This window comes from Sturnus vulgaris, chromosome 10 (assembly GCF_052056855.1).
Source record: "Sturnus vulgaris isolate bStuVul1 chromosome 10, bStuVul1.hap1, whole genome shotgun sequence".
NCBI lineage: Eukaryota > Metazoa > Chordata > Aves > Passeriformes > Sturnidae > Sturnus > Sturnus vulgaris.
In genome coordinates, this window is record NC_142252.1 from 5,815,417 (window position 1) to 5,837,170 (window position 21,754).

At 49.2% G+C, this 21,754-nt stretch overlaps 1 protein-coding gene across 1 annotated transcript in view; it reads right to left on the bottom strand.

The window, feature by feature from the left end:
* Positions 1 to 338: 338 nt before the first annotated feature.
* Positions 339 to 21,754, bottom strand: part of VPS8 (VPS8 subunit of CORVET complex) — a 65,717-nt gene continuing 44,301 nt past the window's right edge. The window contains exons 36-45 of the mRNA XM_088170627.1: positions 21,596 to 21,685; positions 21,152 to 21,194; positions 20,277 to 20,380; positions 19,182 to 19,260; positions 17,826 to 17,908; positions 11,860 to 11,940; positions 10,332 to 10,501; positions 9,570 to 9,738; positions 1,709 to 1,789; positions 339 to 1,068 (exon numbers count right to left, since the gene is read on the bottom strand). Coding sequence (XP_088026753.1) covers positions 913 to 1,068; positions 1,709 to 1,789; positions 9,570 to 9,738; positions 10,332 to 10,501; positions 11,860 to 11,940; positions 17,826 to 17,908; positions 19,182 to 19,260; positions 20,277 to 20,380; positions 21,152 to 21,194; positions 21,596 to 21,685 — 1,056 coding nt within the window. The 3' untranslated portion in view covers positions 339 to 912. The remainder of the gene's footprint in view (positions 1,069 to 1,708; positions 1,790 to 9,569; positions 9,739 to 10,331; positions 10,502 to 11,859; positions 11,941 to 17,825; positions 17,909 to 19,181; positions 19,261 to 20,276; positions 20,381 to 21,151; positions 21,195 to 21,595; positions 21,686 to 21,754) is intronic.

Genomic DNA, 21,754 nt, shown 5'->3' on the forward strand with positions numbered 1-21,754 from the left:
TGGGACCCCGAGGGCACCCCAAAACACCCAAGCGACAGTGCTAAAGTGAGCAGGGGGAAGAGGACTCTGTGTGATAGCACAGAAATCCCACCAACACTGGGTTGAGGTGCTGAGGGCAAAGTGCTAAAAGTTCTGTGACCATCAGGGCCCATCACACCCACCCTCTACCCCTTGCAGCCCCCAAGGGCCTGAGACACCTTTTTTACACACACACTCCTCCCACCCCCAACACAGGTACAAGGAGGTGAGAGGGGAGGTTTGAGCTTCACCCACAGGCCCAAGATGTATCTTTCTCTTACCAGCAGTCCATTCAGAAGTGCAGAAGTCACACAGGGAAGTTCAACCAAGGGCTTCTTTAATGGGTTGGTAGAACACAGCATGTGCAGGTCAGTTTGCTCATACAGGTGTCATTTCCTGCATTCCTTAAGCGTTCTCCAGATTTGCCCATTCTGTGCCCTCAGACCCCATGGCTACTGCCATGAGACAGCAGGGCCAGGCCTTGCCCGAACAGCTGCTTTTAGCAGAACACACAACTCAGGTGTGGACCCCAGCCACAGAACCAGCACAGCACAGGGACACAGGGCCTCTGGGACAGGACAGGCTCCTCCAGCAGGGCAGAGCTGATTTGGAAAAACTCCTGCTGCTGCCACGAGCCCCTGGGTCAGCACAGGCAGCCCTCCCTGTGCCTCAGCATGTTGGTGCTTGTCCCGGAGTTCCAGCTTCCAGCCCAGCTGCCCCACGACTGCCAAAGCAGAGCTGGGGCATCACCCAGCTACAACCCACCAGCACCCAGTGAGGGTCAGCACAGAGGGCTCAGGGAAAGGTGGTGTGGGGAAAAATCCCGTGTTGTGGTGGGAAGGCTTCCCAGCACCATGTCCTGGGAGCAGCCGTGGCCCAGCCAGGGCAGGAGCATTACTCTTCAGCCACTGGAGGGGGCGTCAGGTGCAGCTGGAAGTTCTCGTTCTGGAAGACGCTGCTGGTGGCCGGGTCCCCGTGGGAAACACTGAGCAGCCCATGCTTGTCACCGCCGCCATGGCCCCCGCGTGCCAGCTCCGTCAGGAGAGCCAGCTGCAAGGAAACACCCCTGGTCACCCCAGGAACATTCCTGCAGGGTACAGAGAGCCCAGAGCGTCACTGTGTCCCTGCTGCAGTGAGAGAAGCCTTAACCCAGGTAAAGCCAAGGCCAGGCATGGCATGGAGGGACCCTACGGAGCTCTGTGCAGGTCACTAGTCCTCAACTGAACAACTCTCCAGGGGTCTTTAGGTTGCTTTGAAGTCACATAATTGAAAAACAAACCCAGAATGAACTGAAAGTGACAACAACCACAGCCAGAACAGGCAGGAGGCACAAGGAGAATGCCAGGGACAGAGGGAGCTGCAGTCTCCTTGGGACAGCAGGGGCATAAGGAGAAGGGAATGTTCCGAGCGACTGCAGGAGCTACAGTGTCTAGAGGGGAGCTTAGTCACAAATGCACAGAGAGTCACCCCGTCAACCCTTGTCAGGCTCAGCCCCAAAGCCAGGGGCATTACCATGCCAGTGACTTCCCCAGCATAGCTGTCTTACAGTGTGCCACAGCCAAGTGCCAGCACTAGCCCAAACCCCAAAGAAAACCCAGAGCCCTCGCTTGCCATTGCAAATGTCTGGCTTGGCAATATGAAAAACGCCCATCACCAGTTTAACAGCAGAGGGAAAACGGGGGGTACGTACTCGGGATGTGCCTCGGTTGAGTCGGCAGAGCTGGTCAAAAGCTTGGATTTGCTGAGGATCCAACACAGACTCTGAACTCATCTGAGAAAGAGAAGAAATTTACAGAAACCATGCAGAGCAGGCTGCCACACATAGAAATTAATTCCTTGGCCGGGAGCAGTCAGTTCACAACCTGTTTAGGAGGTCTTTTTAGCCATTTTTCCCTTGGCATGAAGCCACTATGGGCACTCCAGGTTTGGGGGGAAAAAAATTAGTCCTGTTCTTGCCCAAAGAACAGTTACACCCCTGCATCCACAGTGAGTTATTGCTGGGCTCTGTCCCAGATGGCTCAGACTGACAGTACTGGGATACCTCTGAGGAAGGATAAAAGGCATGGGAAAACTCACTGACAGCCAGCTGGGAAGAGAAGTAATGGGCCCCTGTGACCAAGCAGCCTCTCCAGGCTCCCTCCCAGGTGGCAGCACCAGCTTCCCCCAGCCCTGTCCCTGTGCCGGCCCCGCCCGGCCCGACCCTGCGGCACAGGAACACGACGAGGGGACACGGGCTGTGTGTGCCTGCAACCCCATGACTCTGCCATGACTATTAACCACTGCTGGTGTCCTACAACGGCATCATGAGGTCCTGGCTCTCGTCCTCTAGTGGGGTGTTACAGACTGAAAGCTGGGAAATGAGGGGTGGAAAGGAGGAGGCAAGGTGAGCCTTACAGCAGTGGCAGCCACGTCTCCAAGGCCATGGCCCTGCCCAGCCGTGGGATACAAGGCCAAGTGTCCCCCAGCAGTGAGGGGGAGGGCAGAGAGGGCCCAGAGCTGCAAGAGCACTAAGGCAGAGAGGACTGCACACACTCAAACTGCTGTAAATGGCACCATTTACACATCCCAGGGAGAGATGACAAAGCATCACAGATTCTTGCAGGTTTGTTCCATTTATCACACCACAGTGTTTCTATTTTGAATGTTTCTGCTCATATTGCAAAGCAAAAGCATCATCAAGAAACCCCAACAGGAGCCAGGAGAACAGCCTCCCTCATGAGCAGCAGGCTGGCATCTGTTGTCTCTGGGGATCTATTTTTAAGGGAACATTCAAATAATTTTCTCCAAAATACATTTCCCAGGGACTTCTAACCAAAAATGCTACAATCCTGCCAGTGGGTACTGACTGAAGCCGCTTAGTTTTAAGCTCTTTGGCAATGGGAAATGCACTGAGCCCCTCGTGGGTTTCCTGAAGCCTGGATAGTTCTGAGACCATCCCAAAAACCATGCACCTCTTGCCTTTGATCAGTCTGGGAAGAGAGGAATGTCCTGAGTGCAGACTGCTTATGCTGGAAACACTTGCCAAACTCTCTCCTTCTCCAGGATATTCTTTGTACTGTAAATAACTATTTGCCAGTCAGAGAATCAGATATCCCCATTCCCTGCACACCTGGCATAGGCTTTGAGCCTGGGAGCCTGAGACAGGGAGGGTCAGGGACACAGAGCCAGCAGGTTGTACCAGTGCTTCCAAAGGACACACAGGTCATCCTCACTTGGGAAACACAAAAAGCAAGGGAAAAGTGCCCTCCACAGTCGCTGTGGCCACAAGCATTCAAGGACAAGGAAAATGCAATATAATTGGCCTCCCCTCTCCTGCTCTCTCCCTACCACGCGTACGTAACTATCAATCAGGCTGTTCCCAGGCTGATGAGCTGAAATATTGCAGGCAATTCTTTCTGTTGTCATGGAAACAACTGCTGGCAGGCCTTTTCCTTTTTCAACCGTGTCACTAAAGGCATGTTTCCCTTCTGGAGCCACGGGAGGCTCCAGGGGTCCAGCAGCAGCACTCGGGTGTCAGTGGAAGGTGCTGGGCTCACCCCACAGCACAGCCTCTGTCTGCAGGGCTGGCCAGCTCCGACATGGACCCTTCAGCACCTCCAACCCATTTCCAGCCACATCCCCACACCCCCTCAGAAAGGCCTCAAATGAGACACAGAACCCCAGAGAGGCAAGTTATCTCCTGAGGATCTCGGCCAGGAGGAAGGAAAAAGGCTTTTTTCATTTTCCAGTTCTCCTAGATCCCACCCCTAATGCATGTTTTTTTTGCACATATTCCACCCTCTCTGGTAGTCACCACACAGCCCTCCCAAGCTTGCAATTATCTTTAATTTAACAGCTACAAATTCCATCGTCAGCCAGTGCTTCAGCAAAGCAGATCCCAACAGTTTGAGTGGAGGCACACAGTCACACCAAGAGAGCCATCCCAGAACTGCCCCTCAGCCATTCCTTCCGCGCATATATTGCTGCATTAGTTGGAGCTTCAGAGCACCATTGCTCCAGGGGCTGCTCCCTTAATACAGAGAGATGGGGAAGGGTTTGGGATTCCTAGGAACAAAGGCAACCTCCTCCACATTCCCATTTACAGAGCTGAGCCCACAGGCAGTGGACATCAATCCCACCCCTGGCCTTCCTCCTCTGCTTCACCATGGCTCATCAGCCTTACAAACAGGTACCCAAATTCAGGGCTTTAATGACAACCCAGCCAATTAATGTTAAACTAAGTGAATCTGCCTCTCTTCTGTCAGATAAGGCCCTGCTGTTCTTAGGGTGCTCCCTGGAACCTGAGAGCAAGCAAAGCAGACTGTGACCCAAAGTCACTACAATGACAGTGACATTACAGAGCTGTTAAGGAAATTCAGGGAAGCCTTAGGACAAGCCTCTGAGAACAGCAGTGTTGTGCTGCTGCTGCCAAGCTCTGCAGAGCCACTGCTGAGTGAGACTCTGGGACAGGCCCACGGCTGCACAGGAACAGCCTGGCAGGTCTGGGCAAACCTGCCTGGGACAGTCCCAGAGCCTCCAGAAGCTCACCTGTGGTAGCACACAGGGACCAGTGCCTGCTCCCTGTCAGAGGCAGCCAGGACATCAGGTCAGCCCAGAGTGCCCAGAGCACAGCAGCCCCCCCAGCACAGCCCGTGTGTCACACAGCCCTCTGTCACACAGCCTGGCCTCTCTCTCCTCGGCAGCACCAGGGGAAAGGCAGATGTCTCTTATTTCCAGCTGAACTTAGTTGAACTTGAGGAGCAAACCTCCCACTGAGGGCCTGAGAGAGCAGTTAGTGCTCTGACAGAGTCACTGCTGCAGCCACGTGAGACTGCAGTGATGGGAGAGGAGGGCACTGTCTGTGTTAGACAGGGAGCACACAGGCACATCCCTGTGCTCCCACTCATGCTCTGGGGAGCTGCTCCTGCCTACACCAGGTGCTGCTGGGATATTCCCTTGGACTTCCACTGATGCTTTCAGCCAAAGGAGCAATACCACTGCTCAGAGTTAATGAGACAAACACAACCCCCAAACATCCTCACTGGACCCCATGGCCCAGCCGACAGGGTGCTCATTTCTCATCCAGCAGGCTCTGAGGGAAGCATGGCAGCACATGGATTAAATGTGAAAGATGATACCCAACAGGCCTGTGCTTGGGCTGAGCTCAGCACCTGTGAGTTCAGAGGCCTCATGCAGAGAATTCTTTTTCTAGAGATGAACCAAGAGGCTGTTGAACAGACCCCACAGGGCCAAGCACAGAAGGCTGAGGAGGTGCAGTGTTTTCTCAAGGGCAGGAGTTGGGGAGAGAAAGGGAAAGTAATCACACAACGTCCCAAGTTGGAGGGACCCACGAGGATCGTCGAATCTAACCCTTGGCCCTGCACAGACACCCCAAAAATCCCCCCCATGCCTGAGAGCATTGTCTGAATGCTACTGGAGCTCTGACAGCCTTGGGGCTGTGCCCATACCCTGGGGAGCCTGTCCAGTGCCCCAGCACCCTCTGGGGAAGAACCTTTTCCTAATATCCAGCCTAACCCTGCCCTGACACAGCTCCAGCCCTTCCCTCAAGTCCTATGTAAAAGACACACAGAAGAGGGAAGAAATCCTCCTTGGTGTAAGGGTTAGTGACCTCTCCTGCCAGAGGCTAATTGGTAATGTGACCCCAAACCTTACAGAAAACCCATGGGAACACCTCTGTTCCTGCCCCCTTCATTCCTCCTGACCCCTGGGAGCAGCCTGGCACTGCTGCAGTGAAGGAATCCACCTCCAAATCCAAAGGACTGGATGTTTGCTCAATTAATTCGTACATGGGAACATTCTCCACAGAGCAGAGAATGTCCATTCTTGTACCTGTGCAAAACACTAATTATCTCTATGGTGTTACCGAGGGGATTGCACCTGGATATCTTCAAAGTTTTTTATATTGCTGGAAACAGGTTAATACCTGATGGTCACTGCTACCCTGAAAACCCTAGCACTGGCTCTGTCTCCTGATGGATGGGGGTCATGTAACATCTGTCAGGCTCTAAAGTAAGTTTTGGTGACAAAACCCATCCTAAACCTTCACTGTTGCCCAACAGAAAGCACATGGTGCAGAAGGACCTTTAAGGTCACATGAGGGATGTGGTACCAGCCCCTCACACGTGAGAGTTGTTTTCAAGGCTCTGGAAGGCTGTCATAGGGAGGGACACAGGAAAACTGCAGGACAGAGCCCAAAGGTAGAGCCTGACAAACTGGATTAACTATGGATCGAGTCCATTGTCTGTCCTGGCATGACTTGACAGGATTAAACTCCTGAATAAAACATATCTGCCATCTGCTCCAACAACAACATGCTCAGAACTCCTGGACACAGAATAACCAGAGCATGGCAGCTCAGGGGCTCATGGCAGGGTTTATGGCCCAGGAGCCAAGACTCTTCCTTTCCCTGATCCCCAGTGCACAGGCTGGCAAAATAAACAGAAAGCATTTGCCCATTGAAAAGAGGCAAATGAGTTTTGGGACTCAGTGATGAGACACCCAGAGCCTTTCCTGCAGGTATTCCTGCACTAGCCCAGCTCAGTGCTGAGCCCTCACCTCCCATGCCTCAGTGAGCTCCACCCACCACAACAAACACACAGCTTTGGAAGTGGATTAGAGACCCACCATAAAAACAAGCTCCCATTCCTTATAGCTCTCATTTAGGGTGTAGGTAGGGAGGGCAGGACAGATGATCATTCAGCCCCAGAGGATTACCCTTGGGAAGCCAGTGAGGCTCAGGGGTAACAGAGAAAGCACAAACTTTTGGTGGCAGAACTTTTGGAGGCAAGAAAATCCCCTGTGCCCTTCTTTCTGTTCTCCTTGGCTGGGGCAGAGTGTGCCAAGTCCTCATCCCAGCCAGGTTCCACTGAAATCTGTGCTGTCACTGATCCCATAATGGGTCAGTGCTGGCTTGTGGCATCTCTCCACCTCCCCAGTTTCAGGGAATGGCCCCAGCATCACACCCAGAGCACAGGGGTAGAGGAAGCACTGTCTGTTGGGCTGTCTTTTCACATGCACATCTCAGCCACACTGCACGATTCAAACTGACAGCCTTTGCCTGGGCAGGGCAGAATTAGTGCTGTGAAATGCACTCCAGATGCTCAGTGGCATTTCTCAGCATGACTCTACTCCTAATTCAAGGCTTCCTAAGAAAATAAATACCTCAGCTGAAGATCACCGTATTAGATTTTACCAAGAGAGGAACTAAACTTTCAGGGTCTTCAAAGGGGCTACAGAGAAACACCCTCCCCACAGATCCCTGTGCACAGGGGCCCAGAAGCTCTGGAGCCAGCACTGTGGGATCAAGGGAGGACAGGGCTGGAACCAATCACCCTCCCCCCACAGATCTCTGTGCAGAAGGGCCTGGAAGCTCCAGATCTGACTCTGGGGAGGGCAGGGCTGGAAACACAATGCTGTTAGCAGGACCTCACTCAGGATTTCCTGCTCACAAACATCAGCTGTGGAGCCAGAGCAGCTTGTCCAGCTCAGAGCTCTGGGTCTGGCTGGGGCCAGGAGAGGCAAAAGAGGACACAAAGAAGCCCCATCTCCCCTAGTTTGCATTTCCAGCATTGCCCCAGTACAGAAAGTCTACTCTGTAACTCAGAGGGATCATTACCTCCCAGGGTTAATTAACACTGCTGAGCAGTGATTGTTCAGCAAACAAACTTCCTGCAGGAGCTGGAGATTCTCCAGTCTATTGCCAAGCCTAAATATACTCAGCTTTTTTAAGATGTGACTGTGCAACAGTCTGATCACATGCAAGTACAACAGTAAAATATTGTAATTTAGATATGTGAGGAACATCACAGACTTGGAGAGGATCTGGGACACAGGGAGGAGGAGCTGGGGCCTGAGCAGTGCTGGGGCTCTGCTGAGCCCAGCCCAAGTTCTGCTGGGCCGGGCTGTGTGTGTGGAGCAGGAAACCACAACTTCCCTGCCAAGAGCACGTGATGGCAGCAGGGAAGCAGCAGAGCATCATTCCACACTGGGATGGCCTGGGATGGACACTTTCCAGCTAGCACTAGATGATCCATGCTGTAAGTCTTCTTCCCCATCCAGTCTCTCCACAATGTCCCTTTAGGCCCTAAGTGCCAGCCAGCCCTTCACTTTCAGCAGTTAAATAAAAGGAAACATCTTCTCCTCCTTACCCCAATCACTGCCATGGCATGTGGAGCATTTTCCCCTTCTTTCTCTACAGGGTAAGTCAGACTGATGTCAAAGGGGAGCCACAGGGGCTCCCTGACTGACTGCACAACAGAAACCCAGAGATAACCCAATTATGAAGCACTGGAATACAGTGCCAGGCACTTGAATGCTGAATGCAGTTTTAGTACTTAATTCTGCCTTTAGTTTTTAAACTACACCCCAGCCTGTCACCTCCATTTAAACCCATTCCTTTGAGGCAGGAGTGCATAGAGTGAGATGTGGGACTGCTGAACTTTCCCAGCCCTAGATGCAGTGCCCACATCCCACTGCAGCAGGACAGGACACACACACTGCTCAGCCTGATTGGACCACACTCCATTTCCAAGCTCCTGGGAAAGCTTTGATGCTGTCACCAAATCAAAGACTAACACAGCCTGACTGCAGAGACTGCATGGTGCTCCACACAGGCCTGCAAGATTCCCTTTCCCCATGTCTCCCCCAGGCAGGAAGCCTCTCCTGTGAGTGCAGGAGCTAAGGCCCTTAGCCAGGGGTTTTGATCAGAATGGGTTAGGCAGGAATTGAAATCATCTGCATGAACAAAACCCAAGTATTATTATAAAAACGTGCTCCAAGATTGAATTATTTGGGTTGCAGGAGTGCACATCCATGCAGTGACAAATGCACAAAGTACCCTGAGGCAGCTGGGAACAAACCCTCACCCAGGGGCCACTGGAATGTGAAGCAGCAGAGCTCAGCTGCCCACATGCAACATCCCCTAAGAGAACTCATTAAACCACCTGCTATGGGGGCTTACCATCCACAGCACCAGCCCAGGGAAAAGAGCTCCATGAATACTTGAGGCTGTACTTCAGTTTGAATTAGGAATGATGAAACTTTCAGTGCACAAATACTGACAATAAATACAAATTAATTCTCTGTTTTCTCACCCATATCCAGCTGCATCAGTCTTGGTTACACTCAAGCATCTTAAAATATTGTGCAAGCACTTGGTGAGTTAAATCAATCCCAGACATTTTATCCAGAGCCAGATTATCTGCTAGGAAGGTGGAACAGAGGCTTCACAATCCAACCACAAGGAATGGGCCCTCTTTCAATCTAAGTTTCATATAAAACACATCTCAAAATAATTTGACAGGAATTGTCCAAACAGCTGCAAACATCCAGCTGCCTCTCCCACCAGCTCCTAGACCTTCTGGATAAACAAATTTCCATGACTTCCAGAGTAGTATCCTCACCAAAATAAAGTGGCATTCAAAAAAGTGACCAATTAGCTGCTGAGGGTGTTTGACAGGTATGGATCAGAGTCTTCTCTGGAAGCACAAAGAGACAGAGAAAAAAGTGATGATGAAAGTTTACCTGACAAGAAACCACTTCACAAAACTTACCTGTGCCAGAGATGCTGCAGTCCCTTTTTTCAGCTCTGAGAAGTTCTCACTCAGCTTCCCTCCCTTGTTGCTCGAGTTGCATTTGTAGCACATCCACCTCATGTGGCCCTTGGTGACCACCCCGCACTCCTTACTCAGCAGGCACAGCGAGTGGTACAAGTGGCCACAGCTGGGAAGAGAGGAAGTCAGTGCTGGGAGCAGGGCAGCAGCTCCTGAGCTCTGCACCGTGGAGAGGAAGGGGCTGCCCAGTGGGAAAAGGCTGCATCTGGGAATCAGCAGATGAGCAGTGTAGCCTCACCCTCCTGGTGATTTCCAGACTCACAGAACCAACACTGGATGCCCATTTGCTGGTACAGCCACAGACTGTAACACCAAGGTGACAAGGATTTCACTTTATTTTACAGACACCTGGGCACACACAGGACATGGGAGATGCCAGGGCTGTGGCAGATCTAAGATGTACAAATACACAGATAAGCCCAGGGTATTGCAGTGCCCAAAGTGCACTGCTGGGAGAGGGGACAGAAAATTGACAACCAGCTCCTGGAATTGGAAGGAGATTCCTCTGAGCCAGGCAGAGCTGGCTGCATGCAAAGCAGGCTCTGATGGGTGTGATTAGCCAGCCCTCTCACAGTGCAAAGCAGCAGGGAGATGTGTTCCCAGGAATGCAGATCATTACTCAGGCAAGCCAACCAGTAGATTTGTTTCCCCTTTTAAAACTATTAACATGATCACAGCTGCACCCCCACTCCTTAACTTTACCTGAAAACAATGATTTCATCAGCAGTTTCTTGCCTCCTTTTGTACTGCTGGAGACAGATGCAGCAGTAATCCTGCTTTGGGGTAAGGCCTCTGGTGACAGAGGCTCTCAGGTTACACAGGGACCAGTGGAGATCGTGGTTTAAAAGGCTCGTGGTTGTCTCTAGAAGGGTCTGTGTGGAAGACAACACGCAGATTAAGTCAGTCAGTTACCTCCAGACTGTAGAAACTCCCTGCTGACCAGCTCTTCAGAACAAGCAGCTTAGCAGCTCACTAAGAGCAGAAACAACCCAATAAAATCACTTCTCCTGTGCTTTCTATCCGCTGACCACAAAACACTTATCCTTTCATCACCTTTCATCATCCATCATCCATGTTAATGGAGCAATTCCTCTGCACTCTCAAATAGACAACTCCTGTATTGACTTTTGCCCAAGAGCATTAAGAGAGGCATAGCAGGCTCATTTTGTCATCTTTCACATCAAACCTCTGGGTTTGTTTTTTTTTCCCCCTTCTACCTGGCAAGCTACTGTTTATATCCCCATTTTAGGAGAAATTAAATAAATAAATAAGAATCAAAGCTCAAATGCACTATGGCAATTAAAGTCTTTTAAAACACCCCTGAAGTGTTCATCTGCTTGTCCTTCCCAATGGATGCTCATTTTGAAAGAGTCCAAAGAACCACACCGAGTTTCCAGTATCAAGTTTCTCTCATGCACAGAGGCTCTGCCCCCTGATCCAGCTCTGCTTCACAGCTGCAGCTGCAAAAGGCTGCCCCAGAGGATCCCATGTGGACACACAGCCTGTCCCAGAGCTGCCAGGAAGGGACAGGAGCTTCCCAGACCTTCTGCATGAACCCCAACACAGATAAAAGCTTGTGGTGCTCAGCCTCCACAGCAAAGTTACTGCCCATTGTGTTTCTGCATTGGCTGCTGGTGCCTGGAGCCTGCTCTGAACAGCAGCTGGGATGGCACTGCCACATGAGTGGGGAGAGGGGCTTGGAGGAACATTCAGCATCCTGTTAAGGGGGAAAGGAGTTTCAGAAAACTGCTGAAGTGTGGAGACTGCCTGGGATTTGGGACTGGACTGAGAAAAGCAGGACTGAGATTAAAAGGAAATCTCACCAGGTCATAAAGGAAGTGCAGCATTATCACTTGGAAGTGTAAAAACAGCCCAATTTAAAAACCTGTTATTTAAAACTGCTTATAAAGACAAAACATATCAGCTTTGTGCCTTTGAATCCCTAACTGCAGGATGAGCTGGAGAAAAAGCAGATGTTTATCCTTCTGGTACATTTAACACAGAACTGAGCTGCAGAGGTGTTCACCATGTACCTGTCAGTCCCTTCACTGGCAATCTGTGAGCAAACCAAGCTCCCTCCCCATCCCCCAATCACACAGAAGTCACTCACATGTCCATTGACTTTGCCCTGCAGACAGAAATGACAAATGAGAGAGAGGGAGCAGTAGGCCAGGCAGCTAAAATAATGTTGCATGCAGCAGTGGGCAGAACAGAAACACAGGCAACTTACTTGTTCATAGTTAAAAGTGTCCAGCATTCCCAGGACAAGCCCTTGAATTTCTCCAAGTTTCCCTTTTCCATAAACTGGATCCTGCATGAAGAAATGCAAAGCTGCAGTTGAATCACAGGATATGACCATTCTGATTCTTTTTAGGTCTTTTTTTCCTCTGGATTGGAACTGCAAATGGAAGCTATGATTGCAGAGTTAAATATGTTGCACATGCACAGGGCCAGCAGAACAATCCCACATACTGATGAGAAAAATCAGTAATTAGCAAAACTCAGTAGATAACAACATCAGTACAAATTAGTGTGCCTGGGTCAAAACTGGAAACTCCATTCAGGAGCTGAGTGGAGAGTCCATTTGAGGAATATTGAAGGGAACAGCATGGCCAGCCAGCTCTCAGCCCCACCACTGCCCCGTGCTCTTGCCCAGCCAGGGGTGCCTCATCCCCAGGCTCATCCCAGACCCCTCATCTGCAGGCTGGAAGAGCAAACCCCAGTCATCACTGAGCCCACAGCCCAGCTGGCAGAGGGAACAGGCTCTGGGGCTCTCCTGGTGCTGCAGGGCTGATTTTCACATGCCCTGAGCAGCTTCACTGCTATGCCCCAGCAGCACAAGCACAGGGCTGTGGTACAGGACATCAGCCTGTGCATGTCTCCCTTCCTCCAGCCTGCTCCAGCCCAAACAGCCACCCTGGCACCCCCTGAAACACTGCTCTTGCAGGAACCTGAGAGAAGCTGTCTGCTGGAAGGGGCAGGACACTGGCAAACACAGACCAGCAAGATGTGAAAAGGCAACTAACCCACAGTGTAGAAAAATAGTGAGGACACAGTGGAAACAGGAACAGGAGTGGGATAAACAAGTTCTGGATAAAATGGATGAGAGGAGTAGGAGCAAGGCCGATTCCAAGCTAGGACTGGGCAAGAAGAACCAAGAGTGACAAAGCCAGCTGACAAAGACAACTAAAGCAGCATGGAAGCCACACAGTAAGACACCCTGAGGGATCACCAAAGCTATAGAAAGAAAGTCAAGGAACTCCTGAACAACAGCCTTCACGGGCAGTGTGACAAGCAGAAACAGCAATGTTCAAACCTAAATAAAACCAGCCCTGAGTAACAGCACAGTCAAAACCAGCTGTGGATTTGGAGCATACTGGATGAAGCACGAAGAGCTGGATGTGCTGCACAGGCTCCTTTTCTGCTGGGTGAACAGCACAGCCTGAACACTCTAAGGTTCCCTTCTGCCTGCACCATTTAGCAGCACAGCACAGGAAGTGCACTGCACTGAGTCACTGCAGGGACTTCCAGACAGCAGGAATGTCATCCAGAGCAGTTAGGCAGGCAGCCAGCAGCTCCTCTTCTAGAGCCCTCAAGTACATGGCCAACAGGTCACTCACAAACTGTCCTGATCCCACAGTTTCCATAGAGCACCTCAAACTTCCTAAGCTGCAAGTAGAGATTTTCAAAGCCACTGGTTTCCTGTCTGGACACAGAATAGGAGAAGAGGAGCTGTGAAGAAGAGGGAAGAATAAAGACCCACCTGCAGCTTTGCAGAGGGAGAACACAAGTCTGCGTTGTGTCTTTTCAGTTGCTGTCTTTTCCTCAAGTCATGCTTGATGATCTCTAAAAATAATGGCAGCTGGGAAGGAATTGGATTTTCTTCTTTACAGAAGAGGCCCATGGTCTGGCCAAGGCTCACCCTGAGCCTGGCAGTGCAGTGCCAGCAGTGAGTCCATGGCCATTCCCTGCTGGAGCCATCGGATGGGATAGGCTGGAGCTGCCTGCCTGCCTCCAGCATCACACCCCCAGCTCCCAGCTCACCTCTCCACACAGTTGTAATGCTTCTCAATTGCAGCTTCAGACCCCACAAAATTTCCAGCCACAAAAACCTCATGGGATCAATTAGTTTTATGACGGAATATCTTTCATTATTTCCACCGTATAAAATTGGTTCTGGGTTGGAATTCAGGCATACTCCAGACATGGATGTGCCATCCCGTGCAGTGGAACTGGCACTGTACCAACCAGGAACAGATCCCAGCAGCTGCTCCCAGGCTGGTGCTGCCCTGGGAACATGGCATTGGCACAAGGAGCCAGAGCCAACTGGCTGCCCAGGGCTGCCACCAACAAACAGATTGGGAAGAGCTGGCAGGGATCCACACACAGCCCAGAGGTGCTCACACAGCCCTTTCAGCCAGCTCTGTCTCCTCCATTTCCCATTTCTTCCTAGGCCCAGGAAACAGCACTTGCTTTGCCTCCAGTGCCAATAAATGCACTCTGCAAGCACATTCACTTCAGTTTCTCCCCTCTGCAAGGGGCCAGAGCAACCACTCCACACACCACTAATCCCAGTGCTGACCTCCCAGACTAGGAAGAAAAAACAGCCAAAGCCCTAAGCAGGAGTGGAAAAAATATAAGCTTTATGGATCTTTCTGCTTCCATTCTGGAAATAGTTTTCAGAGACTCCTTCCTTCCCCTCTTTGAGGTCCCCTCAGGTAGCTTTTACATTCCTGGCTTCCCTAGTTCTCTATTTTGTAGGAGGCATCAGCTGCATCTGTTTACAAAACATTCATGAAGGATTACAGCTTTGTAAGGGAATTAACACTCAACCTCTCAGCCCTCTTCAAAGAGCACTCACATCCTTAATAACATGGAATTTTTCTTAATGCTCAAGAGGATTCCTCTGGTATCTCCCCTAATGCGTTCAGTTCAGACTTCCCAGTTAATAAGCACCTCCCCAACAGTATAAAGAATGAGCAGGAGCAAATCTATCAATTGTTATTTCACAGGACTTCGGTTGATAATGCTGAGCCCGGGTGCTGGGACAGGCAGGTGCCAGAAGCCTGCTTGTTCTCTGGGAAAGCTGCAGGTCTGGCCCCAGCCCTTGCAACGTGCCCTTTGGTTAAACATTTTGGTTGCAAAGTTAACATTTGTATAAGGTATAATCTGTAAGCAGTTAAGCCCAGATGAGGAAGAAAAGTGGTTTGCTAAAATTGGAATACTCTAATTCCTTTTCAGAAAAGGCAAGATAATCTACCTCAGTTTACTGATGTTATCCACCTTTCAACAAAACCCCCAGTGAATTCCCTGGGGCAGCTGTGCCACCTCCCAGCCTGCAGCTCCAGCACATCTATGCTCCATCACAAGCCTTGAGCTCTGCTGGAAAAGCATTTGAGGGCCCTGTCAGGGCACTTGTAATTCTGCATTTCACCAAAATATCTGGAGGGCTTGGGAAAGGCTGTATGCACTCCAGGGCCCTGAAAGGCTGGTTTCAATACTTCCTTGTGGTCACAGTTAAGGTGGCACATCAGTAACACATCTAAGTGTCCTGCAGAGAGCTCAGAGCCAAGACAGAAGGGTTTGGCACCAGGGTTTGGAATTTTGCATGACTTCAAAGAGCAACTACACAGCTCTGCAAAAGGAACACCCAGCCAGGGCTAACAACACAGGGATCTTCCTGTCTGGGAAAGCACCACCTGCTCCTGCCATGCTGTAAATGTCTCCTGCAGGGCACTTAAATGGCATTCCCAGATGACTGGAAGGCAAAAAATCCAGTGCTCTCTGCTGCCTAGCTCCGAGGGAGTTTTCTTCCTGATCCCCAGGGTTCAGAATCCCTGAACATTTGAGCTGGGCACTCATGACAAGGCCACAGAGTAAGACCTGCTCATCACCATCCTGACACCAGCTTCCCACAGCTGGACTCAAAGCCATATTCTCCCAATGGCCAAGCTGTGCATCCAAATAAACGTCACAAAAACCTCCCACAGGTACCCTCTGCAATCCCTGGAGCAAGAGTTTAACAAAACACAGCCACAAACCCACAGAAAACACTGGAGCAGGGCAGTGCCAGGAACCCAGGGATAAGGGTTGGTGTGAAGGCAGAATGAATGGAAATGTGGGGGTTAAGGACAAGAGCACAGGGCTCAATGAAGGGTTTGTCTTGTAACAAAGGACACTGTCCCCAGAAGAGGTGCCAAGCACTGAAGGCAGCAGACTGGTAAGACTCAGCTCAGACAAGCTCTCAGGAGAAGAGCCCATCTCCTAATGAGGAGGATAAGAAGTTGGGAGAGGCTTAAGGGAGCTTCAGAGGTGAAAAATCTTCAGAGGTGAAAACAGCCAGCAATTTCTGAAGGACCCAGCTGAGCTGCTGGCATCTGTCACAGGATCCCCAGGATGCAGTGAGGGGCTTACACTCTCTCTGCTGCCCACAAACAATCCAGGCCACATCACTCCACACACACCTCGGGGGCTTGCAGATACATGGGTGTGAGTGAAATCTATAAAAGGGTAAGTGTTAAGAGACAAAGCCAACTTAGAGATCCTGTGAATCAACACCACCTCCTCTCCCATAGGGTCTTCCCTTGATCTTTATAATGTTATTTTTCCTGCACCTGTTTTTCAGCTACAAGCTACCAATTACCATTTTATGAACTTCTGATACTAATATACCTGGAATTCAGTCCTTTTCTCTGAATTTTAAGAAGTCATCATTTTTTGCTCCAGTTGTTAAAAAAAAAAAAAATCTACCTTTCCAAATCTCTCTTTAGACTGAATTTGTCAGGCTGACCAGGGAGATGGGAATGAGCAGGAGCAGTTCCCCCCTGCCTCCAAACCCAGTAACCAGAGCTGTGCATGCTGCTCTCAGTGATGCCTGACCTATTTCTTTCCTCAGTAAAGCACTGCACCTGATGAAGCGTCCCCTCAGCCTCCCCAGCATAGCCATCATACCAAGCACTTCCCTCTACAACAGACAAAGACAATTCACTCCCCTGCTGCCTCCAGGACATCAGTGCCAGCCCCTGGAAAAGAGATTTTCTCTTGCTGCTTAAAGAGTCCATCAGAACAGAAATCGAGTGAAATATGTTAAGACTGCCACCAAAAGACTTTCCCTTTATCCCAAAGGAGAACAGGATCTTCCTCCACACTGTCACACCTCCCAGCTGTGTTACCTGCACAGTGGTCACTGCTTTGACTCCCACCCCATTGTGGCAGTTTGTTAGCACAACCCAGGGAAGCCTCCATTCCCCTGCAGCCTCCCACTCACCATCCTTTCCTGCCTACATTAAACATCAAACAAAGCCCAACAGGAAATTATACCAAAACCTCAGCTAAAAGTAGACTAAATAAGTTATTGAAGAGCCATTAGGTTTGCTTGACACTTCCTTTGATAGAACCACATTTCATTTGAACACACTTTTTATCCACTCTCTTGCAACATGCTTTGCTATCTTAGGAGTTTGTTCAAAATCCAAGATTAAGATCAAACCAAGAAGTTGCTAGAGGTGTGTGTTCACCCTGTAAGCCCTTTTCTTCTCTCACCTGGAACATAAACCCTGAACAGTGTTTCAACATTGTCTCAACCCTTCAATCATTCTACTCCACAACACAGACAATTCTTCTAATTCCTTCTCTGCATTTCTCAAGGTTTGTTATTAAATCCCAACATCAGCTTTCATCTGCCTGTGATTACTCAGCCCAAGGTCCTGCTTAAAATCAGCACTTCTGCAAGTTTGCTACTCACTAACTGCATCTCTAAAATAATATTGCACCATCAATAATTTTGGGTCCAATCACAATCTTTATGCAAAGCCTATACTCTTTGCTGTAGTGTCTTCACAACTGTCCATCCCAGAGCCTTCACTAAAAGGTTTTCAACAAATTCAGTGTGGGAAATCCATTGTGGCTTTGCCCTTAAACCTGCCAAGCTTCAGTTCCACGTAACTGCAACCTTTGAGGCACTATTTTATTTGGTTTGCAGGAATTACTTCAATTACCTTCTCACAGGTCTGTGTGTTCCCACATGTCTCCTCAGATAAGGTGTAATAGCTGATAGAATTATGTTTCACCAACAGAACCTTCAGTGAAACACTGAACAGACAATTAGCTGATCTGACCTCCAACAACCTGGGAACACCTTTTCCCAATAACCCAGTGGTACAGCTTGGTGAAACCTCCTTCCCTTCAGGAACTCACCTGGAGAATCCTCTGCAGGATTGAGGGAAGAGCAATAAAGGCAGCCATGTTGTTCAGCACTTGCATTGTCAAACTCTTCAAAGCTGGAATGTCAAACATAACAGCCACAGCAGTTCATTAGGATTCCAGGAGTAAAGAGAGATCAGTCTCACAGATAAAGAGAGTTTTATTTCAGGTCATGTTTTCTGGTTTGAGAAGAACTTGTTTTTTCTCCTGCACTAAGCACACAGCTTTCTGCAGCACAAAGGGTATTTACAAGGTTCTGATCCCACAACACCTCTGTATTCCCTTCCACACCCCCTGCAGTAAACACTCACATTTTCATTTACTTGGTAACACCACCACCCACTTTTCCTGTTGCTACCAAATCCCAGTTTGGATCCTTATCTGTGTTATGGCCCACAGAGTTTAGAATTTCCCAGCATTGACCTTTGCATGAAACTTACTCCTAGAGCCTCAAAAGACATTATTCAGAGAATCCCAGAATAGTTTGGGTTGGAAAGGACCTTAAAGCTCATCTAGTCCCACCCTCTGCCACAGCCAGGGGACACATTCCACTATCTCAGGTTGCTCCAAGCCCCATCCAACCTGGCATTGGACACTTCCAGGGATGGGGCAGCCACAGCTGCTCTGGGCACCCTGTGCCAGGGCCTCACCTCCCTCACAAGGAGCAATTTCTTCCCAATATCCCACCTAACCCAACTCCCTCAGCCTTTGTTCACAGCAGAGCTGCTCCATCCCTCTGGTCACCTTGGTGCCTTCTTCAGGCTCACTCCAGCAGCTCCAGGTCCTTCCTGTGCTGGGGACTGCCAAGACCAAAGCATCTAAGCCCCTTTTTAGCTACTCTTATCTCTCCCACAAAGGGAAGTTGCTGCTCGAGGTGTGCTGCTGACTCAGAAGTGGAATAGAGAATTTAGCTGCTGTATTCAAGTCCCACTGATTTTATACAGACGGGTATATGGCAGACAGGTGCAGGCAGAGGTGCACAAAAGGGCTGGGCATGCACAATGACAGTGTATTACACCAGGAGTTCCCTAAGTGCTGACTACAACCTAGAGAGCCTTTGTACACACTGTGCACCTTGGCTCCTTCAGAAACCATCCTCAATGCAATCAAATTATTAGCACAGCCTGTGGTAGGCTTCCTCTTCCACACAGGACAAAATAAAGTAAATGAAAAAAGTCCTATCCACCAGACAGCTGCAGCCTACCAAACACACAACCTGAGCTCCCTGCCAGTCAGGGAGCAGAATATTTAGGAATGGAGTAACAAAACAACTTTTCTTCTATTCATGCATCAGAGGAGAGACAGCACACAACTTTTACTATTTGGGGTCACAAAAGCCAGAGTACTCACATTCAGAATAGGGACACTGCGATGAACCAGAGGATTTCTGTGGGGACATCATGGCCTCAAGCAGGGGAAACCAGAGGGCCTGGAATCATGGAACATGAGGGAAGAACCAGAAAGAACAGGGCAGTGCTAAAAATGAGCTGTGAGCAATGTCAGAGGCCACTGGCCAAGACTCATTTCCACATTCTGAGAACAGAACTGCATTTCTGATGGCTGCTGTGGGACAGAGCTGAAAGTAACCTGAGAGCAAAGCACTTTACTGGAATTGTGATAACAATTTGTGTTTGCTTCATTCAGTCCCCAACTACTTCCCCACGAGAGAGGCAAACTCTCCAGGGTAGAGATAGCTCACAGACTGGGTAGCACAGTAAATGGATGCCAAATGGAAAGAGACATCTAAATTCTCTTCCAATCTTTTGTACAACCACACAATAGCAGAGAAGAAATGGAGCAGGTCACCTCTCACACTGGGCAGTGCTTGTGAAGAAATCAGAGTTCTTGACTTCCAGCCATGCCATCTCCTCAGACATGGGAACAACATTCTCTGCTCTGAGTTCACAAACTACATTAATGATGCAGAATCTTAAGACTAAAGATGCCTTTGTGTCACTGACATGGGCAAAACAGAAACACAACCTCAGTCTGAGGAGATGGGCAAAGCCAGCTCCCTCTGTAAGAGCTCAAGGCGGCTGCATTGCCTCTCCCCTCAGAGCCCAGGCTGACACCCAGTTCAGGGGCTGTGAACAGCTCTGCAGCCACTGTGACAGCAGCAGCTTTGTGCCACCAGGAGATGGCTCAGAGCTCACAGTGTCTCTGCAGTGTCTGACTGACATTTGTGCCTGACTGCCCTCTGGAAGGGGAAAGGGGCAAAGGCCGTGGTCCCATCCCTTCCTCCCCCCGACCTGAACTTTGCTTGGATTTCACTCTAATGGCTCCAAACCCTGAAGCAGCACAGGGAGAACACAAGGGGAGGCACATGGTGACTGCCTGGACATAGCAGTAACCAGTGCATAGGGAGAGCAAGAGCCATATGAGACAAAGCTTCAGGAGATACAGAGGCCTTGGTTGATTCTGGTGACACATTTTTGACTATCTTACCTCTCGCTGTTGCTGGTCTAAACTATGTGAATTCCTCTGGCAAAGATCAATTGTCTTCATTAAAGTATCTTCAATATTTTCTAGCAGGGAGGGTTCAGCTGAGCCTATGTGACAGAGGGGAAAAAGCAAGTTAAAATTATAAAAACTATTAGACAAGTTAACTCCCATTAGTTAGAACTATCAATCCTTCTGCAAAATAAAATCATGCTATTCATCCAAAGTCTGCTCACTACTGTAAGCAACTACATTATAAAGACAAGTTCTGATTTTTGGCACTTTTCCTGAATAGCACAATAAATTGGGCAAGTAAAACATTTCATTTAATCAAATAAGGAAGGTCTTAGCTGTGGTTTGGGATACAATTAAGTAACAACTATGGGCACTGCATTTAACTAGGTGCCCATGAGTCCCTGGGCTAGTGAACAGCACATCTGTGCATACACTCATTTTCTGTGGGCAGAACACTCTTATTTATCTCTCTGAGAAATTTGCTTTCAAAAAAGCTACTCCCAGCTGTCTCCCACCACTGTTCCCATATAATGCCAGCTGAAGCTCAGTAATGAGTTGAATGGATTCTTACATGGGAAATGTATTTGGTAAGCCAGTGAGAGGATCAGCCCCAATGGGAAAAGCTGACAGGGCAGCTGACCACACATACACAAACCATCCCTCACAGTGTTCAAGGTCTCTACCAAGATCAGAACACCAGACTGAGGGAGTGTTATCCAAATAACTACCATAGGAACAGTGTCACTACAATGCCTAGAAACCTGAAACAATCTCATTATACCAGATGTCAGACACAGTCACTTCACATTTTTGTGTTTATCTGTCTGTTTTTAACAGAAAATGGAATTTAACTCGGTAAGTCTTACTTTCATCATCTTGAGTAAGCAGCAGCAACTTGCTCTGCAATCGCTGAAATAAAAGAGGACACAGAACAGTCAGCTTGGGAGTTTACTCCCAAGAATCCTGATAGAAACGTTTGTCAAAGGTGTGGTTACACAGGCTCGCCCCCATTCTCCTCCCCAGCACGACTAACTGGCATAAACATCGTTCCAAATACAGAAAGGAAAGCAGGAGCTGAAAGATGATTTTTGGCTATGAAAAACAAATTTCAGCATCTATTATCTTCTAAACGTTTGAAGACTTGTCAGAAAAATATACTGATATTCTGAGCATGCAGACACCTCAATTTATTGATATTTGACAGAAGGAAAATTCTTCCATGGATTCTAGTGGGAAACAAATTGAGGAACAAGGACAACATCCAACCAGAGCACAGGCCATGCCACATTCAGGATTTGGGAGTACTGTACCTCAAGCATAACCAAAAAGGCACCATGGATATCTCCCTTCTTCTCTAGTAAATATGAAGAAGCTTCATGGAGCTGATGTTTTTGGGTTATCTGAGTTGAAAGGAAAAAAAAAGGTAAATGTCTGTCTGAAGAAAGCTGCCGGTGTTTGTTTATCCACAA